General features: G+C 41.1%; 1 protein-coding gene across 1 annotated transcript in view; it reads left to right on the forward strand.

Moving 5' to 3' along the window:
* LOC109908257 (probable phospholipid-transporting ATPase IIA) overlaps positions 1-21,872 on the forward strand; it is a 37,584-nt gene that overhangs the window by 9,308 nt on the left and 6,404 nt on the right. Inside the window, exons 5-26 of the mRNA XM_020506849.2 lie at positions 1,851-1,909; positions 3,615-3,666; positions 4,857-4,951; positions 5,123-5,203; positions 5,368-5,443; positions 5,928-6,004; positions 6,287-6,447; positions 6,690-6,832; positions 7,545-7,657; positions 8,524-8,733; positions 11,610-11,771; positions 12,429-12,521; positions 12,715-12,798; positions 13,929-14,099; positions 14,366-14,464; positions 15,758-15,847; positions 16,193-16,337; positions 16,752-16,816; positions 17,372-17,527; positions 20,833-20,897; positions 21,284-21,392; positions 21,650-21,707. Coding sequence (XP_020362438.2) covers positions 1,851-1,909; positions 3,615-3,666; positions 4,857-4,951; positions 5,123-5,203; positions 5,368-5,443; positions 5,928-6,004; positions 6,287-6,447; positions 6,690-6,832; positions 7,545-7,657; positions 8,524-8,733; positions 11,610-11,771; positions 12,429-12,521; positions 12,715-12,798; positions 13,929-14,099; positions 14,366-14,464; positions 15,758-15,847; positions 16,193-16,337; positions 16,752-16,816; positions 17,372-17,527; positions 20,833-20,897; positions 21,284-21,392; positions 21,650-21,707 — 2,364 coding nt within the window. The remainder of the gene's footprint in view (positions 1-1,850; positions 1,910-3,614; positions 3,667-4,856; positions 4,952-5,122; positions 5,204-5,367; positions 5,444-5,927; positions 6,005-6,286; positions 6,448-6,689; positions 6,833-7,544; positions 7,658-8,523; positions 8,734-11,609; positions 11,772-12,428; positions 12,522-12,714; positions 12,799-13,928; positions 14,100-14,365; positions 14,465-15,757; positions 15,848-16,192; positions 16,338-16,751; positions 16,817-17,371; positions 17,528-20,832; positions 20,898-21,283; positions 21,393-21,649; positions 21,708-21,872) is intronic.

Here is a 21,872-nt window from a genome sequence, read left to right on the forward strand (position 1 = left end):
CTGTTTGAATTGGAATAGTATTGGATTTAGACTGTTTGGACTGTTTGAATTGGAATAGTATTGGATTTAGACTGTTTGGACTGTTTGAATTGAAATAGTATTGGATTTAGACTGTTTGGACTGTTTGAATTGAAATAGTATTGGATTTAGACTGTTTGGACTGTTTGAATTGAAATAGTATTGGATTTAGACTGTTTGGACTGTTTGAATTGGAATAGTATTGGATTTAGACTGTTTGGACTGTTTGAATTGGAATAGTATTGGATTTAGACTGTTTGGACTGTTTGAATTGGAATTGTAAACACATTTAATCCTTGGAATTGACTTGAATTGGATTTCCCAGTGAATGGAATTAAAGCATTTAGAATCAAAAGTTGATTGCACGATTTCTTTTAACTTGTATTTCTAGATTTCCCATATAGTGAGGCAGTCTGAACAGTGACATGATCAGCCTGAAACCCAGAGGGAATTTGTGGAATTGTTGGCGATAATATTGAATTATTGTAATTTACCTAACATTGAAATTGAAATCTCTGAATGCAAAGACTGACCTGGAATTTGAATGAAATGGAATTTCCTGGGAGAGGGAATTGAATTGAATTTTTGGAATTAACCCCAACCCTGGTCTTCAGTCCAGTTAACTGTATGAGCTTGGTCCGGTCCTTTCTAAGCTGACAGGGGAGTGGGTCGTGGGTGGGAGGGGAGTGATGGCTAATTCAAAGCAGGGATGTAAAAGTGTACACAAGAGGGCTTGGAATAAAGTGCTACTAGCAATAAAAACCTGGAGACCTCTTGCGGTTTTCATCACTTTTCCCCTTTGATCTGGCAGCTTGTTTTATCAATAAACACAATAAATGGTTGCTTCCATGATAGTGGCCTCAGTGGCTTGTCTTGTTGCACAGGGTGTGAGAGATAATGGCATTAAATGCCTGTAGATTGTTTTGCTTTGAGAAAGTAGCTACTCAAGAGCAAAACATGCTGTTAATTTATGTTTTGATGTCAGTCGTCCACCAAGGATTTTTGTGTCATCCTGTAGGAATGTATGATTCATAATTTTAAAGTAGTTTCTTTCTCCTTAGTATTTTGACTTCTGACCAATTATTTCTGAAGCTTATTGGGAAAGTTTAGTTTGTGTTAGCAGATTTGTGTATAAAGTAGACTAAACTCAGATAATAAAACCAAGTGAAACAGAATGGGTTTTCAAGCCCAATAAACCTAAATGCATAGCAATATTAATGTATTACATATGCAAAAGCATGAGGTCACAGCAAAGGTCAAGGGTGAGTGACCCGCTCCAAACAATTTTGCCTGTTCATTCCAAATGGAATGAGAGAGAAGGCTCAACTCCCCCCACCCTCCCAACATTCTTTCAGATCTGAAGGCCTACATGGAAAATTACTTTTCCCCCCACATTTAGTGGAAGGAAATCTACAACAACAGTTGTCTACATTTGCAAGGTAACCTGGAGGAGACAGTTTGGCGTAAACAGTGAGCTGAATAGTGTTTCTGTATGTATGGGCCATGAGAAGAGAAGTAGGGAGAATGAAGACTAGTGTTTTAACAGTGTCTTTGAGTGACGTTAATGGTACCAGGATGTCGCACTTCCATAAAAAACCTGTGTGAGCCATGTGAATGTTTACATGGATGTTTTAGATTTGTACTTGTTTGGGTTGTTTTACTCTATTCTTCCTCTCCTAAGAGGAATGGAATGTCCATAAAACAACATTCATCATTCATTTCTGATCTAACCACAATACCATTATGATTTTCAAACTGAATTTAGTCAACTCAACATTCTGCAATCTGAAAACGCTTATTGAATATTAATTTTACGTTTGTTTTTATTTCAGGCACTGTGAAGGTGAAAAGTAGTGGCATTCAAGTTGGAGACCTTATAATCGTGGAAAAGGTTTGAATCACTTTATAGATTTCGCCTCAACTGCATCAATGTATTAGGCAAACTACATGACAGGATAGCAAAGTTGCCAAATATGACAAATAATGATTGGTCTGTTAATCTGCTAGACTGGTGACTTGAGTTGAAAGGAGTTAAAGATTTTGTAATCTTCTGATCAATGTTTCTGAGCTTGAGTCTGTCAAGCTCAATGCAGACGTAACTGACACAAACTTTAAATGAACTTAATTGGATCAGAAAACCAAACATTTGACATTTGGATTATTGATGACATTGACAAAAATCTGAAGCAACACTTGTAGGATATTAATCTCTCGTGGACAGGCTACATAAATGGTACTGTAGATCTGTCATGATAAAACGGGATGTGTGAGATCGACAGCATTAGTTCCAGTGCTTGGGTTTTTCATCACTGGTTATTTGGACACATCACGATTTTGCAGGTGTTAGCATCTTTTGAATTTTGGAAGGAGAGGGGACATTTGGCCCAAAGACTTGCGCGTAACTTGCAAAGAGAGAGGGTGGAGCTCTTCATTTCGGTTCTGCTCGTTGTTTTCTATCTCTTCTCTGAACACGTATGGACCCAGAACTTAATCGAGCATCTGACCAATTACGCAAGATTAAAGTTCTGGGTTAGCCGAGATTAGTAGGATATAGACCACCCAGAAAATACCAATGCATTCTTACCAGATACTTCACTTAAAAAAGCCATTAAGTTGGCATATCCATGTGGGAAAGTTAAAACAAGGCAATCAATTGTGCCATTCAAATTCACTGGTAACATTATAATAAAATATAATTTGGTAGGTTATATTTGTCCTATTTCACATGTACAAGTATGTATTATACGCATGTGTGAAATAGATTTTTTTTGCATATTCCAACTCCCCCTGAGAGTGGGGTCATGGCCAGGGTCAGCCATTATCAACAGGGACCTTGGAGCAATTAGGGTTAAGTGCCTTGCTCAAGGGCACTTCAAAAGATTTTCCACCTTGTAGCTTGGGGATTCGAGTTAGCGACCTTTCGGTTATTGGCCCAATGCTCTAACCGCTAGGCTACCTGCCGCCACTATGTTGTTAAAAGTATCTTAAGTAATTCGAATAGACAGTCCAACTCCTAACAGTATTTTTTACTGGCTACTGTAGAAAGAGTGGATTCTGGGAGTCTTTGAAGGATAGGTCACACGTTGTTCTCTTTATACATTTTATATTTTTTATCCATGACCGAGGAGACAGACATTGAAAGTAAATCGAACTCTGAATTGTTATGATCTTCTGATTTTGAAATCTCTTAATTTTTTTTTTTTTTTAAATAACATTCAAAATGTGTACCACCGCATGGATCTGAAGTGCCACAGTGAATCTTTATTATAACCCATCGACCACTTAAAATAATCAATGTCCAACTCAATGTTTTGAAATCTGTCAACTTAAATAGTGTTGAGAATTCATCTTCCAATTACGCTGACCAGGATTCAGTCACAGTGGAGTCTGGGTCAAACAGAGTGTAAAGCCTGGTCAGGCTCCTATTCAGGGTAAGGCTGGATGATTTGCTGCAGGGATTATTATTGTGACTAGCTGAATGCAGGTAATGTAGCACATTAAAGCAAAAGTCTGAACGTCCACAGTTATAGGGGGGGGGGTTTAGAAGAACAGGATGCAAGTTGAAGTCGTGTTTTTCTTTATTTCTGCCTTTGTAGAACCAGCGAGTTCCTGCTGACATGATCTTCTTAAGGACCTCTGAAAGAAATGGTAAACATCTGCTGGTCATTCATTCAAATCTCCAAAACAGGATAGTTAGGGTAATGGCATGTTTAAAAAGGGTGGTGAGGTGAAGGGATTAGCCTAGAGCCAGGACAGGAAGTGCAACAATGTCTAAATTGTAATTGGGTCCAGTAGGCTATCGTTCAAAGTGGTGGTTGGGGGGGACGGGTTGTGGTAGAAGACAGAAGAAGCATGGTCCATTCATTTCCCCTGACCATTTTTGTCTTTTAAAATGCAAGTTAGTTCCTAAGGAAAATCCCCAAGACAGGCAGAGTGTAGAATAGAAAGAACATATAAAATGCAAAGAGAAAACTGGGGAACCAAGGTACAAAGACTGAGCCTAATCTGAATAAACAAATGTGTTATTGGATGAGATTTGAAAGAGTGGTGACAGAAACAGAATGAATTGCTCCCATGCAAAACAATGCCATCTCCACCAGGCTTGTTGTTTTCTAAACAAGTACACCACCACCCCCTCGATAACTAGCAGCTGTTAGGGATCCATCGGAAACATGCGATAAAACATTTGGAGTACGACAACCTTACACTTTTATTATCTTGATTTGGAGTAAAACAAACTAGATGAAGCATGCTTAGTTGTGGTTGTGCTTTCCTGTGGGGGGAGGAAAAACAACATGTTTATTTTACTGGAAAGAGTGGTTAGTTGGTTATCTCTCTGACACATGGAGGCCATTAGGTCAATTATGAAGAGGCTAGCTAGGCCCAGTGTTCTGAGCTATAGACAGGCAGGCAGGATGACGCAGACCAGGAGGAACTGGGGTTACTGGAGGCTGTGGGGGGATGAGGGTTGGGTTGGCATGGATACCTCTTCACATTCTTGTTGATCCCCAGAGTAATGTGCAGTTGGGCACCATTCATATTTGAGCACTATTTTGCAGTAAGTCGTTTGGTAAGATATGTTATGTTGAAAGATGCACCAAATAAAAGAATACTAGAAGTTGACGCATGTGACAAAATTTACAAGTTTGTAAATTATCATTATTTACATAGGGTAACACATTTAGTTTTTTAGATGAACAGAATGTAGTTATTTGTACCATGGAGGCCCTATAACTCTGAATGCTTCTGCAATCTCTAAAGCCTACACAACAGTGCCCCCTAGAGGTGTCTGACTCCATTCTGTATCAGTTATTTTCCTCACTTCTGCCTTGTTCTAGGCTCCTGCTTCCTGCGTACTGACCAACTGGACGGAGAGACTGACTGGAAACTACGCCACCCAGTGGCCTGTACTCAGAGGCTGCCCACTGCTGCTGTGAGTCACCAGACCAGATGGCTGATCTATCTTTTAGTAGAATACGATGTTGGCACTGCACTGACTGCAGAAAAATTTAGTAAAGTAATGCCACATCTCATGTTTTTGGGGGATGTTCTTGGAATTTTTATTGCTTATTGATAAGTGACCATGTTGTGATTGCTCCTCCAGGATCTTCTCCAGATCAGATCCTATGTGTATGCAGAGGAACCAAACATTGACATCCACAACTTTATTGGCACTTTCACCAGGGTGAGTGTTAGGGCCTGAACAATTATATTTTACTTTTCTTGTTTAAGACATGCATAAAGATAATTGCCACCATATATAGTGAACTTTGATGAAGGACTTTCTGTTTTCATGGAGTAATGTTCCATACTCTGTCTGTGTTTTGTGTCCTCTGTGCTGTGCTTTAGGAGGATGGAGACCCTCCAGTCAATGAGAGTCTCAGTATTGAGAATACCCTTTGGGCCAGCACTGTCATCGCCTCTGGTAAATACCAACTCCCCCAGTGGTGTGCTCTTTCTCTCCACTGAAGCAGCTAAAACATGGAAGGAAGCAGTACCAGCCCTTCCTCCATCCCTCTACCTCCATCTATTGCTAGAGCAGTGATGAGGCATTACTTCCTCCACGCTTGATGTGCTGATGATTTGTCCTCCTACACACACACACACTGGCACAATCAGACATTTGGTCATTTAAAACTAGTTCGGGCTAGTTAACCATAAAAGACAACGTTTCCCTAAAGGGAAAAAACACTACATAGAGATTTCAGAGTCTAACCTACTGTATATAGCATACGGTAGTCATTTGGCAAATTGGCAAACTCTCATGTACTACTGTCATTATACATTTCAAAACATGCATTCACATCTTGGGAAGTCATCTACATGCTTTATTATATGGTATGGTTTATGATTCGAAACTTGTCAGTTTAAAAGTTTCAGTCCATTACTTGAATGTTCTGTCTCTGTAGGAACTGTGGTAGGAGTAGTTATTTACACAGGCAAGGAACTCCGGAGTGTGATGAACACCTCAGATCCAAGGCACAAGGTATATTAATGACAAACATCCTGCACATGACGCTTTCCTTTAGTACATGAACTCATGCAAATATTCTGGTAGAACTATATTTTACGGTACTGTTTCCATGGTAATTCATAGTTTTTTAAGGTCTTAAAAAAAGAAAATACCCTGGTCAATTTATGTACTGTAAAGTAAACTGCTACCAATACTGAAATAATCATATCATTTCAACAGTTGTTCCATAATATTGTGTTTAGAGTGTTTTGACGTGTACTGCCTGATGTCATTCTCATTTATCATCTCTTGTAGGTTGGCTTATTTGACCTGGAAGTGAACTGTTTAACCAAGATCCTGTTTGGGGCTTTGGTGGTGGTGTCTCTGGTCATGGTGGCCCTCCAACACTTTGCCGGCCGTTGGTATCTGCAGATCTTCCGCTTCCTGCTGCTTTTCTCCAACATTGTCCCCATCAGGTAGGAGTTTAACACACTTTTTATTTTATTTAAATGAGCAATTAATAAATGCATATTTAACAACATTTAACAGCAGGTTTAAGACCAACAGTTGGTATTTTCAGTTGAGGCCTACATTTACATAAAATCTACCCTTGCTTAATTGTTTCTACATATCCTTATGCGCATGTTTGATGGACAACCTAAACCCATTAATATCCACATTTTATTAAATGAATAAAATGTGAACTTTGTGTATCCAGCTTGCGTGTGAACCTGGACATGGGTAAGATGGTGTTCAGCTGGATGATCAGAAGAGACTCTAAGATCCCTGGTACGGTGGTCAGGGCCAGCACTATACCTGAACAACTGGGACGCATCTCCTACTTGCTCACTGACAAAACAGGTCTGCTACTTTTGTGGTTTATAGACATAAATATGTAATTATTGACTGCCGGACTATCACGGCTGTGTGGCTGTGTACTCTGTATTGAGCTTAAGAGGTAAGAGTGCCTCCATAAACTGTCAGCTTAGTCAATTCACATAATATGTAACTATGGTAATAAAACATGACAGTAAAGTATAAGGTTTGCAGAAAACTGCTAAATGTTGTAGTGCACAGGACGAGTAGTGGCTAGTGCTACAATATAAGACAATGCCAAATGCCTGTATCTTGTTTTAGTAGTCAGAAGAGGACATTGCCCCAACATGTCAGTCTGGCATATGAGAGTTGATAGTGTTGAAGATTTGCTAAGGTTATGTTCATTATGAGTGCTAGGGCAAGCCTGTCCATTATCAGGGCGATGGGGTCAAAGGTCAGTCTAATGTAGGTGCTGTAGGGGCTTCTCAGGTCATCCTGAAATACTAGCTACAGAGAGGGGGGCTTTTAAAGTGTGAAGACAGTCAGGACACTGACAGCATGGAAAGATACTTGACTTGTAGATCATAGTGTGACTGTACTATAGACTGTTTAAAAATCACTATGTTTAAATTATTATAATAATTTTAACACCAACACTACCATCTTGCTTCCAACACTTCTGACACCAGTGCAAATAACCCCTTGATCAGTAGAAATGCTACAAATAGTATAAATTGTGGTTGTGTGTTTGATGCAGGGACTCTTACCCAGAATGAGATGGTGTTCCGTCGCCTCCATCTTGGAACAGTGGCCTATGGAATGGACTCCATGGACGAGGTGCAGAGCCACGTGTTCAGTGCCTACACACAGGTAAACAATAACCATCACCACTGAGCCATATTGAGATAGTTGTGGCGCACATAGAGCGTCATTGACAGAAACGACAATTGCCAAACTCTCTATGTAGACCTGTGGCTCTGCATCTGTCCATATGGGCTGTGGGCAATGAATTACTAATTGGTGAGACAGTCAATGCTTGAAAACTCAAAAGAATTCTGTGTGAAAACCAATAACAACCCTTGTCTTTAGGGCATATCTTTTGGACAGCATATCAGCTAAGTTATTATTGTTTGGCTGAATGCTTCCTGACCCCTAATGACATTCTTTGTCCCTTTGACACCAGAGGTTAGTGGAGAAGGAAACCGGATTAGCCACTAGCCCCAGAGCCCACTAGCACTGACCTGCCCTAGTTTAATGACTCCACCATTAACCCCTGTGGAAACACAACCCCCAGCCTAAAAATAGCAGCAGCAAGATGCTAAAGCTAATTGTTCATATTTCTTATTTTGTTACACACCTGGTTGTGTTTACTTTCTGTGGTTGGTATGAATGAATAGGGTAGGATTAGTTAAATGACTTGGTTAGTAGTCATTTTAGAACTGAGTAAGTTCAGAGAAGTGTTATGTTTTAGCACTACAAAACGCATATATTCCATATACTTTATTGCCATAGTTACTGTATAAGGCAGCTCACAGGTACTTGTACTGTGTATATATACATTACAGTATATATTCCCCACAAATAATTTATTTATGTGATGACTGTTTGTCAATCCATGGCTGAGAAAAAAAGTTTATTATTAAAAAACCCTCTACTAATTATTGAAAACCTTGCAGGTAGACAGATGCTCCAACTCAGTCGGCTAACTTTTCTTTTCTGCACCTTCCACCCCACAGCCCTCTCATGACCTCCCAGCATCCAGAGTTCCGGCGGCCACTAAGGTTCGTAAGACCATCAGCAGCCGTGTGCATGAGGCGGTGAAGGCCATCGCCCTGGTGCACTGTGTGACGCCCGCGTACGAGGCCAACGGCGTGACGGACCAGGCCGAGGCAGAGCAGCATTATGAGGACACCTGTAGGGTTTACCAGGCTGCCAGCCCAGACGAGGTACACAACGGCTCACCCTAACTACTAGACATAACTGTCCAAAAATATAGCAACCAGGGGTTGTTAGTGTTTTATACAAATAATTAATTAACAGTTGACATTTACTCTGCGAGGTTATAATATTGTTTTTTGTTAAAGATACAGTAGACCAACATACAAAAAATTGCCTGGGAAAAATGTGAGTTGTCTACTCAACACCCTCAGGAAGGTTAAAGGGAATTGTTACTAGGTATTGCGACAGTAGAATAATAGAGTCCAAGTTAAATGATGGAGAGGGTCACTTCAAGTGATTTTGAAGTTTGAACCCTTAGCGGTTGTTGCCGTGGACGACCTGCTGCCTACTGCCTTTGAAGGAAACCTTGAGGAGACAAATGACACGTGTACCTAGCTATGTCATTGATCGCTATGAATCATTTGAAGTCCGGGAAGAAGGCTGAGGAGGAATTCACCTTGATCCATTTCCCGTAGTGTAAATACACATTTCCTTAATGTGCTCCCCAGTCTATTGGATTTCAGCTAACCTATTCCCTCTTTGAATCTCCTACCTTAGTATTAGATACTTTGATATGGCCCACAGCTTTTGTTTTTATGGTGAGCTGTGGCTTATTGTATGCTCAACTTCATACAATACAAGCATTTTTTTTTTTCTCTCGCAAATATGTATGAGTCTTGAAGCTCCTGTCCTGTTCCAAGATTTTTCACAGGTTACAATATAAGTCAATGTGTTGCTATTCCCTTTCTTGATTGAATGTTTTTGCAATTGTTAAAATAGGTATATTGTATCCGCTTGATATGATCTTGGCTCAAATTCAGTTTGCTTTCCTATGGCTTCTCAGGAAGTCTATATATAGATATGGTGTAGTCTGTTGGCTGCCGGTGGTAGTGGTCACAATGTCAGTGGCAGTTGCATGCATGGTTTATAATCGTAAGCCATTTATCTAACTTGCTTTGTTGGATGTGATACAGGTAATTGCCAAAATAAAGGAAATACCAACTGAGTGTCTTGTTAGGGCTACCAGAACAGCTTCAATGCACTTTGGCATAGATTCTACAAGTGTCTGGAACGCTATTGGAGGTATGAAACACCATTCTTCAACAAGAAATTCCATAGTTTGGTGTTTTGTTAATAGTGGTGGAAAACACTGTCTCAGGTGCCGCTCCAGAATCACCCATAAGTGTTCAATTGGGTTGAGATCTGGAGACTGAGACGGCTATGGCATATCGTGAATCATCAGCAAGTTGAGCAGTCTCCGTCACTGACGCTCCTGCCAAACTTGCCCCAACAATCACCCCTCTTTCAAAGTCACTGAGATTTCTTCTTCTAGCCATGGTAGACAAAGTAATGGGCAACTGGGCCTGCCCAGTATTTTTATACATCACTCTAAGCATGATGGGATGTTAATTCCACACCTGTGTGGCAGCAGCGGTTCTGAATATACTTTGTATCCCTCATTTACTCAAGAGTTTCCTTTATTTGGCAGTTACCTGTACATGTTTGGCAGATATAACCCGCTTCTTAATGAAATCACAATGAATAGTCCTGGTTGTTGTGTGGAGATATTATTCCAGAACTTGTGGTTTTACATCTGCTTATTTACTATATAATATGTATTATGTCTAATATATTGATTGTGTGTTCTTATAATAAAAAGGCAGAGTATAAAGTATTTCCTGAGGGTTATACTTCCAAGCAGGGCCAATAAGAATTGTAGCTTCTGCCAAGCTGTGGTTTTGACTCCAGCTATTTGCCAGTAGCAGATCCAGCTCAATTAAATCCTAGACATTCCCATGACTAGGTGGTGCTGTTGGGTTGGAGGCCGATTCACTGCTCATCTCCATAGTGAATGTAGCCTTACTAATGTTACCATGACTAAGTCAAACACCTCATTCTCCCCAACTTGTATGACCAACACACAAGGTAGTCAGAGCTTTGTTGATCATTATGGAGTTCAGCTCAAGACTACCATTAGCCAAGCATAGCCTCAGGCCAAATATTAGCATAAAATAAGTATTGTTTGTTAGCTGGAAGAGGCTTGGTTTGGGACCGGACTTTGGAAGTGTTCAGGGTCCAATTGATGCCTATTCCTGTCCATCTGAGATTGAAATTAGAGACTGGTCAGTGTAGGCATGGGGGAAGAATTGTGTTTTTGGTCTTGTGCTGGTGGTCTGGAAGTTATTGGGAAAAATAACTTCTGACCCCCCCACCCCAGAAGTGATTCTTTCAATCAATTCAAATGTCGTCTGTTTGGCATTATCCTCATGTGACCTTCGAAAGAGACCAGAAACAACATGTGGCATTGTCTTTTAAAATTGTCTTCCTAGTTTGTCAATCAATACTCTTGAGTGCAGAAAATGCTTTTATTATTGATTTGAGCTGAAGTAGAGCTGTGCTCTTTCATGTGCTACTCAGATTTATATTTCCTGTTCTTTCCTTTGTCCTGTGAAAAGGTACATCATGTTAATCTCTCGTGAAAAGACTACGTAAACATAAATGGTACTGTAGATCTGTCATGATAAAACGGGATGTGTGAGATCAGCAGCATTAGTTCCAGTGCTTGGGTTTTTCGTCATTGATTATTCATGATTTTGCAGGTGTTAGCATCTTTTGAATTTTAGAAGGAGAGGGGACATTTGGCCCAAAGACTTGCCTGTAAATTGCAAAGAGAGAGGTTGGAGCTCTTCATTCCGGATCCGCTCAGTCTATCTCTTCTCTTAACACTATGGACCCAGAACTTCATTGACTATCTGACCAATTACGCAATACTTCAGTTCTGGGTTAACCAAGATTAACCCATTTCATTAAAACAGTTCTTTCTCCTTTTACCTTATCAAATGTATGTATTTTTATAACTACCCATTCACCAAACTGTTGCTAGGTTTCGCTGGTGCAATGGACAGAGAGTGTGGGTCTGACCCTGGTCGGACGGGACCAGAACTCCATGCAGCTGAGGACTCCTAGTGGACAGATCCTGAACTTCACCATCCTACAGATATTCCCTTTCACCTATGTTAGCAAGCGAATGGGAATCATAGTTCGAGTGAGTGCTGCTTACTAGGATATGAATTTGATTTGAAAATTCTAATTCGACTCATCCCTTTACAGTTGCCAGAGGTGTATGCTTTCCTCAGCTGATCTAATGTATTGTGGAAGATAATTTGTATTTTGCTTGATTGCCGGCCAACTGTCTGTGTTTTGATGTAACTACTCCTTTGAAAGACCCATTGTATAGCTGATATCAGTAGGGCCAACTGTTTGGGACCAACTGCTCTTTTTTAAGATACATTTTATGGCTTTTGATCCTGAGCATTGATCCATTTATCTATCAAGACATAGGCTGATCTAAGACAGACATTACCCTGCTATGAACTCCGATGACTAAGTCTCTGTGCTGTCTGCATGACTAACTATTGTTGTTGGCTTGGATAGACCTGGTATAACTCTACTTTAGGAATGCTGGGATTAAACTTGGCTTCCTCAAGAAAATATTTTTGAACATGTTTGGACCCCTTGTGAACATTAACACCAAAATAAGTTTCCCTTTCTAAGCAACCAACCAACCAACCATAATAAAGTAATCCTTTATGTGCATCTCTACACATACATTCCAACTTATTGATTGATGTGAATGTTTTTCTTCAATTTTGTTTGTCAAGCATTGAATTAAGGTAATGGCAGTGAATGGTCTGTTTTACAGGATGAGTCTACAGGAGAAATAACCTTCTACATGAAGGGTGCAGACGTAGTGATGGCAGGCATCGTCCAGTATAATGATTGGCTGGAAGAAGAGGTATTTTTGGTTTCCTCTATTAAAACACGTAATTTTAGTTTTAATAAACGACCACAATGAATTGATTATAGCGTGTTGTGGTCATCTTCAGGGTGTTGCTGTCAATTTTCCCTTTCTTGGAAGGTTCAGTCCTTGTGTATGTTTGAACGTTCTGATATTAATGTTTTGGTGTTACTTTTGCTCTTTCTTCCAGTGTGGAAATATGGCCAGGGAAGGCCTGAGGGTCTTAGTCGTTTCCAAAAAGTCTCTAACAGAGGAACAGTACCAAGACTTTGAGGTTGGTAGCATGCCCTCTCTATCTTTGGTCGAGCTTCAATGTAACTGTCGTCACGTTGTTCCATAGAGTATGGGACTGTGCGGTAACCCAAGCCAAAAGAAGGAGGAGGATGTTGATGGAGAATGAATTGACTGTCCTGAGTAACCAAGCCCACCGTTAGCGACCTTGACATGTCAGTGTGTCATAGTCATTTGGCAAAGTCATTAGTGAGGCTGAGGCTTAGGGTATCCATCTTGGTTTGAGCACATCCACATAGTGTCATAAATAGAAGGGAAATTCCTTTTGATCAACGTCTGGGTTTGACATGTGAAACCAGGTGTGGTAATATTCTTACAATGACATGAATTTACTAGTTGCTGCATCTCCCTCTGTATGTGTTTTTACTTTACCAGTGTATTATTATTAGTGCTACTCCTTATGAGATTAAAGAAATGTACATTTGTGTTGGATGACAATATAGCACTAATTTGTTTATCGTCCTACACAAAATACACTCTTTCCAGGTGTTGTCTTGGAGTTGTCATGTCCTTTCAAGTCTTTTATATATGCTAGGTAGCCTGCCTACCTACCTACCTACCTACCTGCCAACAACAACAACAAACCAACAATAACAAATAGAAAAACAAAATAGTTTCCACAGATACTCGCCATTGTTCTTAAGATGTCAAGTGTGTTGTTTGATACTCGGATATCCCTCTCTCTCACACACACACACACACACACACACACACACACACACACACACACACACACACACACACACTCCCATTCTCAATACAGGGTGGGAGGGCGGGCAGATGGGCAGTGTCTCCCCTGCAGCCCCACCAGGCCCATTGCCTGAGTGTATAATTGTGAGAGCTGGCTGGTGGGCGGTGGTGACTCACGCACAGATCTTGTGTTCCTGAGTGAGTCACTCAGATAGCTTTTTGCTTTATCTCCTCTGAGCTGGAGACTGCTGGACATTTACTTGCTCCTTCCAAATCCTTCTCATCCAAAACATGTTACATTTGACGATTTTGTATGTTTGACAATTAATACATCAAACTAGCTAAACTCCAATATGCTATATTCGGATAATGTCTCACAATCCAAATATATTCACCACATTTCTCTCTTTACTTTCTCCACAGGCCCGATATGTCCAGGCCAAGCTGAGCGTGCACGACCGGTCTCTGAAGGTTGCCACGGTGATCGAGAGCCTGGAGATGGAGATGGAGCTGCTGTGTTTGACAGGGGTGGAGGACCAACTGCAGGCTGATGTACGGCCCACCCTGGAGATCCTACGTAATGCAGGCATCAAGGTCAGGGGTCACCGGGGCAGTGGGGTAGACGGCCTTAGCAACAATTCACTTCAATACATTTTACATTGACGTTTTAGTCATTTAGCAGACGCTTTATCCAGAGTGCATACATTTTCATACTTTTTTCAATACACTTTATTTATCCCTGGGCTTTATGCCCTCTGAAACTGTTGTTATGTGTTGTGTCATTGTTTGAATGTGGATAAGAAATGTAAAACGTATTAATCACACAGAAATGTCATTATAAAACTGTTTTACCTGTGTAGGTGTGGATGTTAACTGGAGATAAGCTGGAAACAGCCACATGCACGGCTAAGAATGCTCATCTGGTGACCCGCAACCAGGAAATCCACATCTTTAATTCAGTGAGTGGAGAAGCAGTAGAGGGCATTTTTCTGTTCAACCACTGCACTTTGAATATAATGTTTATTGTGAATTGGAATAAATAGCTTTAGCATAAGGGGTCATTCCTAGTTCATCGGATCATCCACAGTTTCCTGTCGTCTGCACTGACCTCATGCGGACATCCATCCTCTGTGTGGTGAAGGCCCATAGCTGTGCTTATGTAGTCCCCCAGCCATGTAGCCCAGACTGGATCCGCTGGCTATTTGGCTGGCCCAACAATAAATCACATCTCACAAGAATAAGCATTCAAGCCAGTGTCAACCAGACCAGAGCCTTCCAGACCTGGGTTCAAATACTATTTGATAGGGTTTCAAATACTTAAGCTGTGCTTGACTAGCACTACAGGCAGTCTAAAACAAACACTTATAGTACATATATTTGAATAATTTTAAATGCTATTTGACCCCAGGTCTGGAAACAGGCCTGTGAGTACCAGCTAAACCACTTCCTGAGGGAACACAGACAGAGAACCTAGCTTTCTAATTTGTTTTGCAGGCTTAGCTCTCAAACAGCACAATTGCTTTGATAGTCTGTTGACTTCCCTTTTGGCCTTCGTCCAGTTGCAAAAAAGCTTGCCTGCCATAGGAAGTTTAGGACTTGCGTACAACAATTGTTACTGGAAGAGGATAACAATGGCTGGCACAGCATGAAAACAATCCCTTAGCTTCTCCCAGCAGAGGAGGGCAGGCAGGGGCTGTGACTGTTGAGTGGTCCAATAGCCAAGGCATCTGCTATTGGCTTCCTGGTTCAACACAAATGGCACTGGGTTGATGACTTGACGTATGAACACGCAATTTGAGAGGATTATAGCCATACCAGTGCATAACATTGGTTGACATATTTATGTCTTGTTGTCATTTCCAGTTCCACATTTTTGGAATTCCGAGTCCACATATAAGTTTGACACAGTTGCAGAAAATATGGGATGATTTCTTCTTAATATGGACCTTAGGTTAGACAATTTGCCCTATTGTAGTGTCCACACAATCAACCTCCATATTTCATTAGAAATAGTAGTCTATATAAATCCACAAAATCAGCCATGTATTAGTGGGTTCATGTCCTGGTCGTCCTTATGGTTTCACACCTTACATATGTTCAACATTTGTCAGTTGATCAGTTCACCCTGATGCTAATCTAGAGTGTGGTTGACAGTTGCAGTCAGGAGAGCAGGTACTCCTGCTGCTGTGGGTTAGATAGCTATCTGTGTGTCTCTGACATGATGGTAAGCCATGTACTGTCTGTGGTCCTAGGTGACGACACGAGGAGAGGCCCATCTGGAGCTCAACGCTTTCAGGAGGAAACACGACTGTGCTCTGGTCATATCAGGGGACTCACTGGAGGTAAGCTAAGCACCGTCCTCACTCTGAATACTTTACCTTATCTGTGTAAACCAAACCAAAGCACTGTTACTGAAGAGGCCTTTGGTGGTATCTGTGGTATTGGTAATAGTCAGTCTAACATTGGTTAAAGTCTCACTGAGACACTTGAGATACGTCAGCCAGTGTTGAGTCTTATCCATTCACACTGCTGCATTGTTTTGAGTCTCAATTGACAACTGCCTAGATAAATGTAACAGACGTTGAGGAAGGAGTCTTTATCAATGATAAAGATCCAGACATCTCCACAGTTGGTCGTTGGCCCCGGTGGTTGTTCAACCCTCGTCTGTTTCTCTGCTTCTCCTGCAGGTGTGTCTGAAGTTCTATGAGTATGAGTTTATGGAGCTGGCATGTCAGTGTCCTGCCGTGGTGTGTTGTCGCTGTGCTCCAACCCAGAAGGCCCAGATAGTCCGCCTGCTGCAGGAGCGCACTGGCAAACTCACCTGTGCTGTAGGTGAGTCTGCCCAGTGTCAGCCCCAAGCCTTTCTCTAGCCTTTCTCTATTGGGACATTACAGTATACGGAGTTACAGAGTTAACAAATAGCCTACTCTCAATTCGGCTCACTAAAACTCTCCAATTATAGTTAACTGCAGGGTTACTGACCTGTACATTTTAAGATATTGGATGGTATTGTTTTCATGATATAAACTTGATAAACAGTTTGCCTCATAGTATTTTCTTATGGTAAGGTTTGAGGTCTGATCGAGGGAGTCGCACACACACACACAGACAGGCAGGCAGGCAGACACAGACAGACACACGAACATACACGCACATATACACACACTAAACCCTCTCTGCTGTGAGTCACATTAACAGACGTGTTCCTCCTGACACTTCCACTGATGTCTGTTTGTTTTCTCTTAGGGGACGGAGGAAACGATGTCAGCATGATCCAGGAAGCCGACTGTGGCGTGGGAGTGGAGGGCAAAGTAAGAACATCTCTATCCCTGTCACCCTGTTGCTTTGCTTTCACACACACACTGTCACTGCTGTCTGTGTCGTGTGTTTCCTGAGAGCTGGCCCCCCTCTGGCCAGAGCACCTTTTAACATACATTTGTCACTATGTCATATCATGCACAGATGAATCATTTTTGACTGTGAAAACATGTCATGGGTGTAAAGGAAATGAATGTGATGTTGTCTTCTGACAATGTGGTATTGTATTCTGTTCTGATTGGGACTGCTTGAACTGTAGTGCTGACAGGTCAACCTTGTAGAGTTCTTACTTTATGGACACCTTGCTCCTTCAATAACTATGGACCAGAGCTCCACATCAACTCAATAGTTGGTAAATATTGATTTAACTGTGGCAGAAATAGGGAACTTGTTTACTCAAAGTGGCAGTAGTTTCAACTTTTCCTCTAAACTTTCTTTATATAAACTCGTAAAAAGTGTTATTCTGGTTACCAAAGACCTTTGCTAACCTTTTCTAAATGTATCTCAGAATGTTTTAAAAATTCTACCACAATGTTGTTGGTTGACAGGAAGGGAAACAGGCATCGCTGGCTGCGGACTTCTCTGTGACTCAGTTCAAGCACTTGGGCAGACTCCTCATGGTCCATGGGCGGAACAGCTACAAGAGATCCGCCGGCCTCTCCCAGTTTGTCATCCACCGGAGCCTGTGCATCAGCACCATGCAGGTAGGCAGGACCATGGTACCAAATGGTGGAACGGGGTGGGGAGTGAGTCAGGACCAGGGAACCAAATGGTGAAACAGGATAGGGAGTGTCAGGACAGGGAGAGCCAGCAGCTTCCCTGGAAGCCTAGTCACCATGCAGCACCAGCCCCAGAGCCAGTGGGTAGTGAGAGTACCTTGGGCCAGGTGGAGCAGGGTGGGGGATGAGTCAGAGCAGGGGACCCCAGGAGCTCTTCTGGGGGGCCCCAGCCTTCAGCCCCCCCCCCCTCGGCCCTAGTGGGTACACAGCCCAAGCACAAGGCCAGGTCTTCAGCCCTCTAGTCTCCCAGACCAGGCCATTGACTAGTTTGGGAGGCCTCCAATGTGTCTCGGATTAACACAGCCCACAACCACAGCTGTTAACCCCATAGAGTCGATGTCCTCCCCCCTGTGGGAATCTAATTAGCATAATCTAAAAATCCCTATAAAATTCTGTCAGTTTAAAAAAAAAAATGTTGCACTTCCGCATCTGCTGTGAAAGGTGATAGAGCTAGAGCGATGTTTGTCAGACCATGAGAAACCCCCCAAATCTGTCTTCTCACAAAATCATCTGTAGCGTCCTTGGCTAGAAACTATTATGACCCCTCTATGGAAAGACACAATGCTGTTCTCCATTTTGCTCTATGCCCCCCACAAGCATCTTAGGAATTGTCTGAAGCTGGTACAGCCGATCTGCCAACTTCTGTCTGTAGCTACACACTAATATGACCCCTCTGTGGAAAGGTGAGATACTCACAAACACGTATGTCAGTTGTTTTGCTCTAGGACGCCCACAGGCCTCATAAGACTCATCTGAAAGACTCACCCTTGGTACTAGTTCAAAAAATGAATGGAAGTATAAATGGGGACTGCTTAATGCCAAAAATAAGGGGTTCAATACATGTTAAAAAAAAACATTTAAAAAAAAAGTCCTGATCTTTCTTATATCTCACAGATATACAGTGCCAGTCAAAAGTTTGGATACATCTACTCATTCCAGGGTTTTTCATGATTTTTTCTATTTTACACATTGTAGAATAATAGTGAAGACATCAAAACTATGAAATAACACACATGGAATCATGTAGTTACCAAAGAAGTGTTAAACAAATCAAAATAGTTTATATTTTAAATTCTTCATAGTAGCCACTCTTTGCCTTCATGACAGCTTTGCACACTCAACCAGCTTCATGAGGTAATCACCTGGAATGCATTTCAATTAACAGGTGTGCCTTGTTAAAAGTTGATGTCTTCACTATTATTCTACAATGTAGAAAATAGTTTTTTTTTTTTTTTACTTGAATGAGTAGGTGTGTCCAAACTTGTGACTGGTACTGTAGGACAGAAACTTCAGAACAAACTTCCTTTAGATTTTTTTGGGGGGGACTATCTGTTGTTCTGTGTAGTGAATCTGTTATTCAATGCGTATGTGTGGGTTAATAGCAGTAAGGCCAAATTAAAGCCCCATGGCTTAGACTGTAATGTGTTAACTCTTTGACATAGAGCAAGCACTCTAAACTACTTAGCAGAAGTAGTGCCTTGCCAGGATGATGATAATAGCTTTATTATTTCACTTTTATAATCAATTCTTGGAGCTATTACTCAGATTACTAACCAATTTTTAAATGAAAGTAGTAAATATTCCGTTTTGAAAATGACATCAATTATGATTTGTAGTAGTGTATTACAGTTCTCAATATGAAATGAAACACTCAATAATGCAAATATCTCTAATTTTTGGGGGGGGGTGATCAGCTTCAATGTTGCAGATAGATTTGTGGTTCTATTAATTTAATTGATTGCATTTGTAATCCCCCTTACAATTTTTAAAAACCTTTTTTGTTGTTGTCCTCCCCTCACCCCCAGCCCTACTATCCCTCCCCTGATTTGGTGAAACTACCGGACAATAGTACGTCTTGTCTTTTTCCACATTTTGTTACGTTACAGCCATATTCTAAAATGTCTTAAATAATTTTTTCCCCTCATCAATCTACACACAGTGCCCCATAAAGACAAAGGGAAAGCTGGTTTGTAGACATTTTTGCAAATGTATTAAAAATAAACAACAAATACCTTGTTTACATAAGTATTCAGATCCTTTGCTGTGAGACTCGAAATTGAGCTCAAGTGCATCCTGTTTCCATGGGTCATCCTTGAGATGTTTCTACAACTTGATTTGGAGTCCACCTGTGGTAAATTAAATTGATTGGACATGATTTGGAAAGGCACACACCTGTCTCTATAAGGTCCCACTGTTGACGGTGCATGTCAGAGCAAGAACCAAGCCATGAGTTCAAAGGAATTGTCCGTAGAGCTTCAAGACAGGATTGTGTCGAGGGACAAATCTGGGGAAGGGTACCAAAACATTTCTGCAGTATTGAAGGTCCCCAAGAACACAGTGGCACATGACACCCCGCTTGGAGTTTGCCAAAAGGCAGCTCAGACCATGAGAAACAAGATTCTTTGGTCTGATAAAACCAAGATTGAACTCTTTGGCCTGAATGCCAAGCGTCACATTTGGAGGAAACCAGGCACCATCCTGTGATGGTGAAGCATGGTGGTGGTGGCAGCATCATGATGTGGGAATGTTTTTCAGCGGCAGGGGCTGGAAGACTAGTCCAGAGCGCTCAGGACCTCAGACTCGGGCGAAGGTTCACCTTCCAACAGGAAAACGACCGAAAGTACACAGCCAAGACAACGCGGGAGTGGCTTCGGGGCAAGTCTCTGAATGTCCATGAGTTGCCAGGCCAGAGCCCGGACTTAAACCCAATTGATCATCTCTGGAGAGACCTGCAATAGCTGTGCAGCGACGCTCCCCATCCAACATGACAGAGGATCTTCAGAGAAGAATGGGAGAAACTCCCCAAATAGAGGTGTGCCAAGCTTGTAGCGTCATACCCCAGAAGACTCAAGGCTGTAATCGCTGCCAAAGGTGCTTCAACAAAGTACTGAGTAAAGGGTACAAATTTACTACATTTTCTGAACCTGTTTTTGCTTTGTCATTATGGGGTATTGTGTGTAGATTTATGAGGGGGGGAAACTATTTAAGACATTTTAGAATAAGGCTGTAACAACAACAAAAAAATTGAAAAAGTCAAAGGGGCTGAACACTTTCCTGAATGCACTGTATTTCTAATTTCCTCTCAAGTGCTGGATTTTTACCCATAGCGGCCAATCCACCATTTATTCTGATATTAACTCTAACCCTCCGATATACACAGATTAACTCTTTCACAGTATAATACCATTTTGCTATGATGATGACTCATTCATGATCTCTTCTTCCCCCAGGCTGTCTTCTCCTCTGTCTTCTACTTTGCATCTGTCCCCCTCTACCAAGGATTTCTCATTATTGGGTGAGCTGAGCTGATCTTTTCTCAATAGCTGTGGCTTATCAGGATGGCATTTCAACTGTTAGTCGGATTGCTATGACATTGAGATTGTGTTGACGTATTGTTGCATTGGGTTGAATGTAGAAAAAAAAATGAATTTACTTTAACCCTGCTTAGTCATCAACCTCATCAAAAGACCCTCTTTTCAGCTTTAGAATGGAGCTCAAATCGATTTAGCGAAATGTCAGGAAATTAGATGCCTGAAATGTTCAATCATTTGGGGAAAAATGTAATAACTGTATGTTTTTAAACATTTACCTGGATAACTTCTCAAAACAATTTTTGTGTTTTAATTTCTTACATAAAGTATTTAATTGAAATTGATCAATGATTTATGTTCTTTATTCTAGCTACTCCACCATCTACACCATGTTCCCTGTGTTCTCCCTCGTGTTGGATAAAGATGTGAAGTCAGAAGTAGCTATGCTCTATCCTGAGTTATATAAGGATCTCCTAAAGGTAATACACTGTCTTCATTATATTACTTTATTGGCTATCGAATATGGCAGTATAATATGGCAGTATAATATGCATTATTTCAAAATGATGTACTGCATAAAACTCCATAACCTTCAGAGTAGTATATCTACAGTATACACAGACATTTATTTTGAACTCTATTCAGCTTTCATTTAATGTCACTGTTATCCTCAGTGTATTTATAAATAATTATATTGTATTAAATTAAATGTGTTATTTTTCTATTCCTCTCTCAGGGTCGACCTCTGTCCTTTAAGACCTTTCTGATTTGGGTCCTAATAAGTATCTACCAAGGTAAGAAGACATTGATGCAGTGTGTAATGGAAATAAACGCTTGAGTAGAATAGGCATTCCTATAGATTCTTAGGAATTTGTTATGTTTTTTTAATTCCTTTTACACAGATAGTACTTTAGAAACTGCCCTGCCCTGTGGTGTACGATCCATGATGCTCCCCACCA

The sequence above is a fragment of the Oncorhynchus kisutch genome, linkage group LG17 (genome assembly GCF_002021735.2).
Source record: "Oncorhynchus kisutch isolate 150728-3 linkage group LG17, Okis_V2, whole genome shotgun sequence".
Taxonomy (NCBI): Eukaryota; Metazoa; Chordata; class Actinopteri; order Salmoniformes; family Salmonidae; genus Oncorhynchus; species Oncorhynchus kisutch.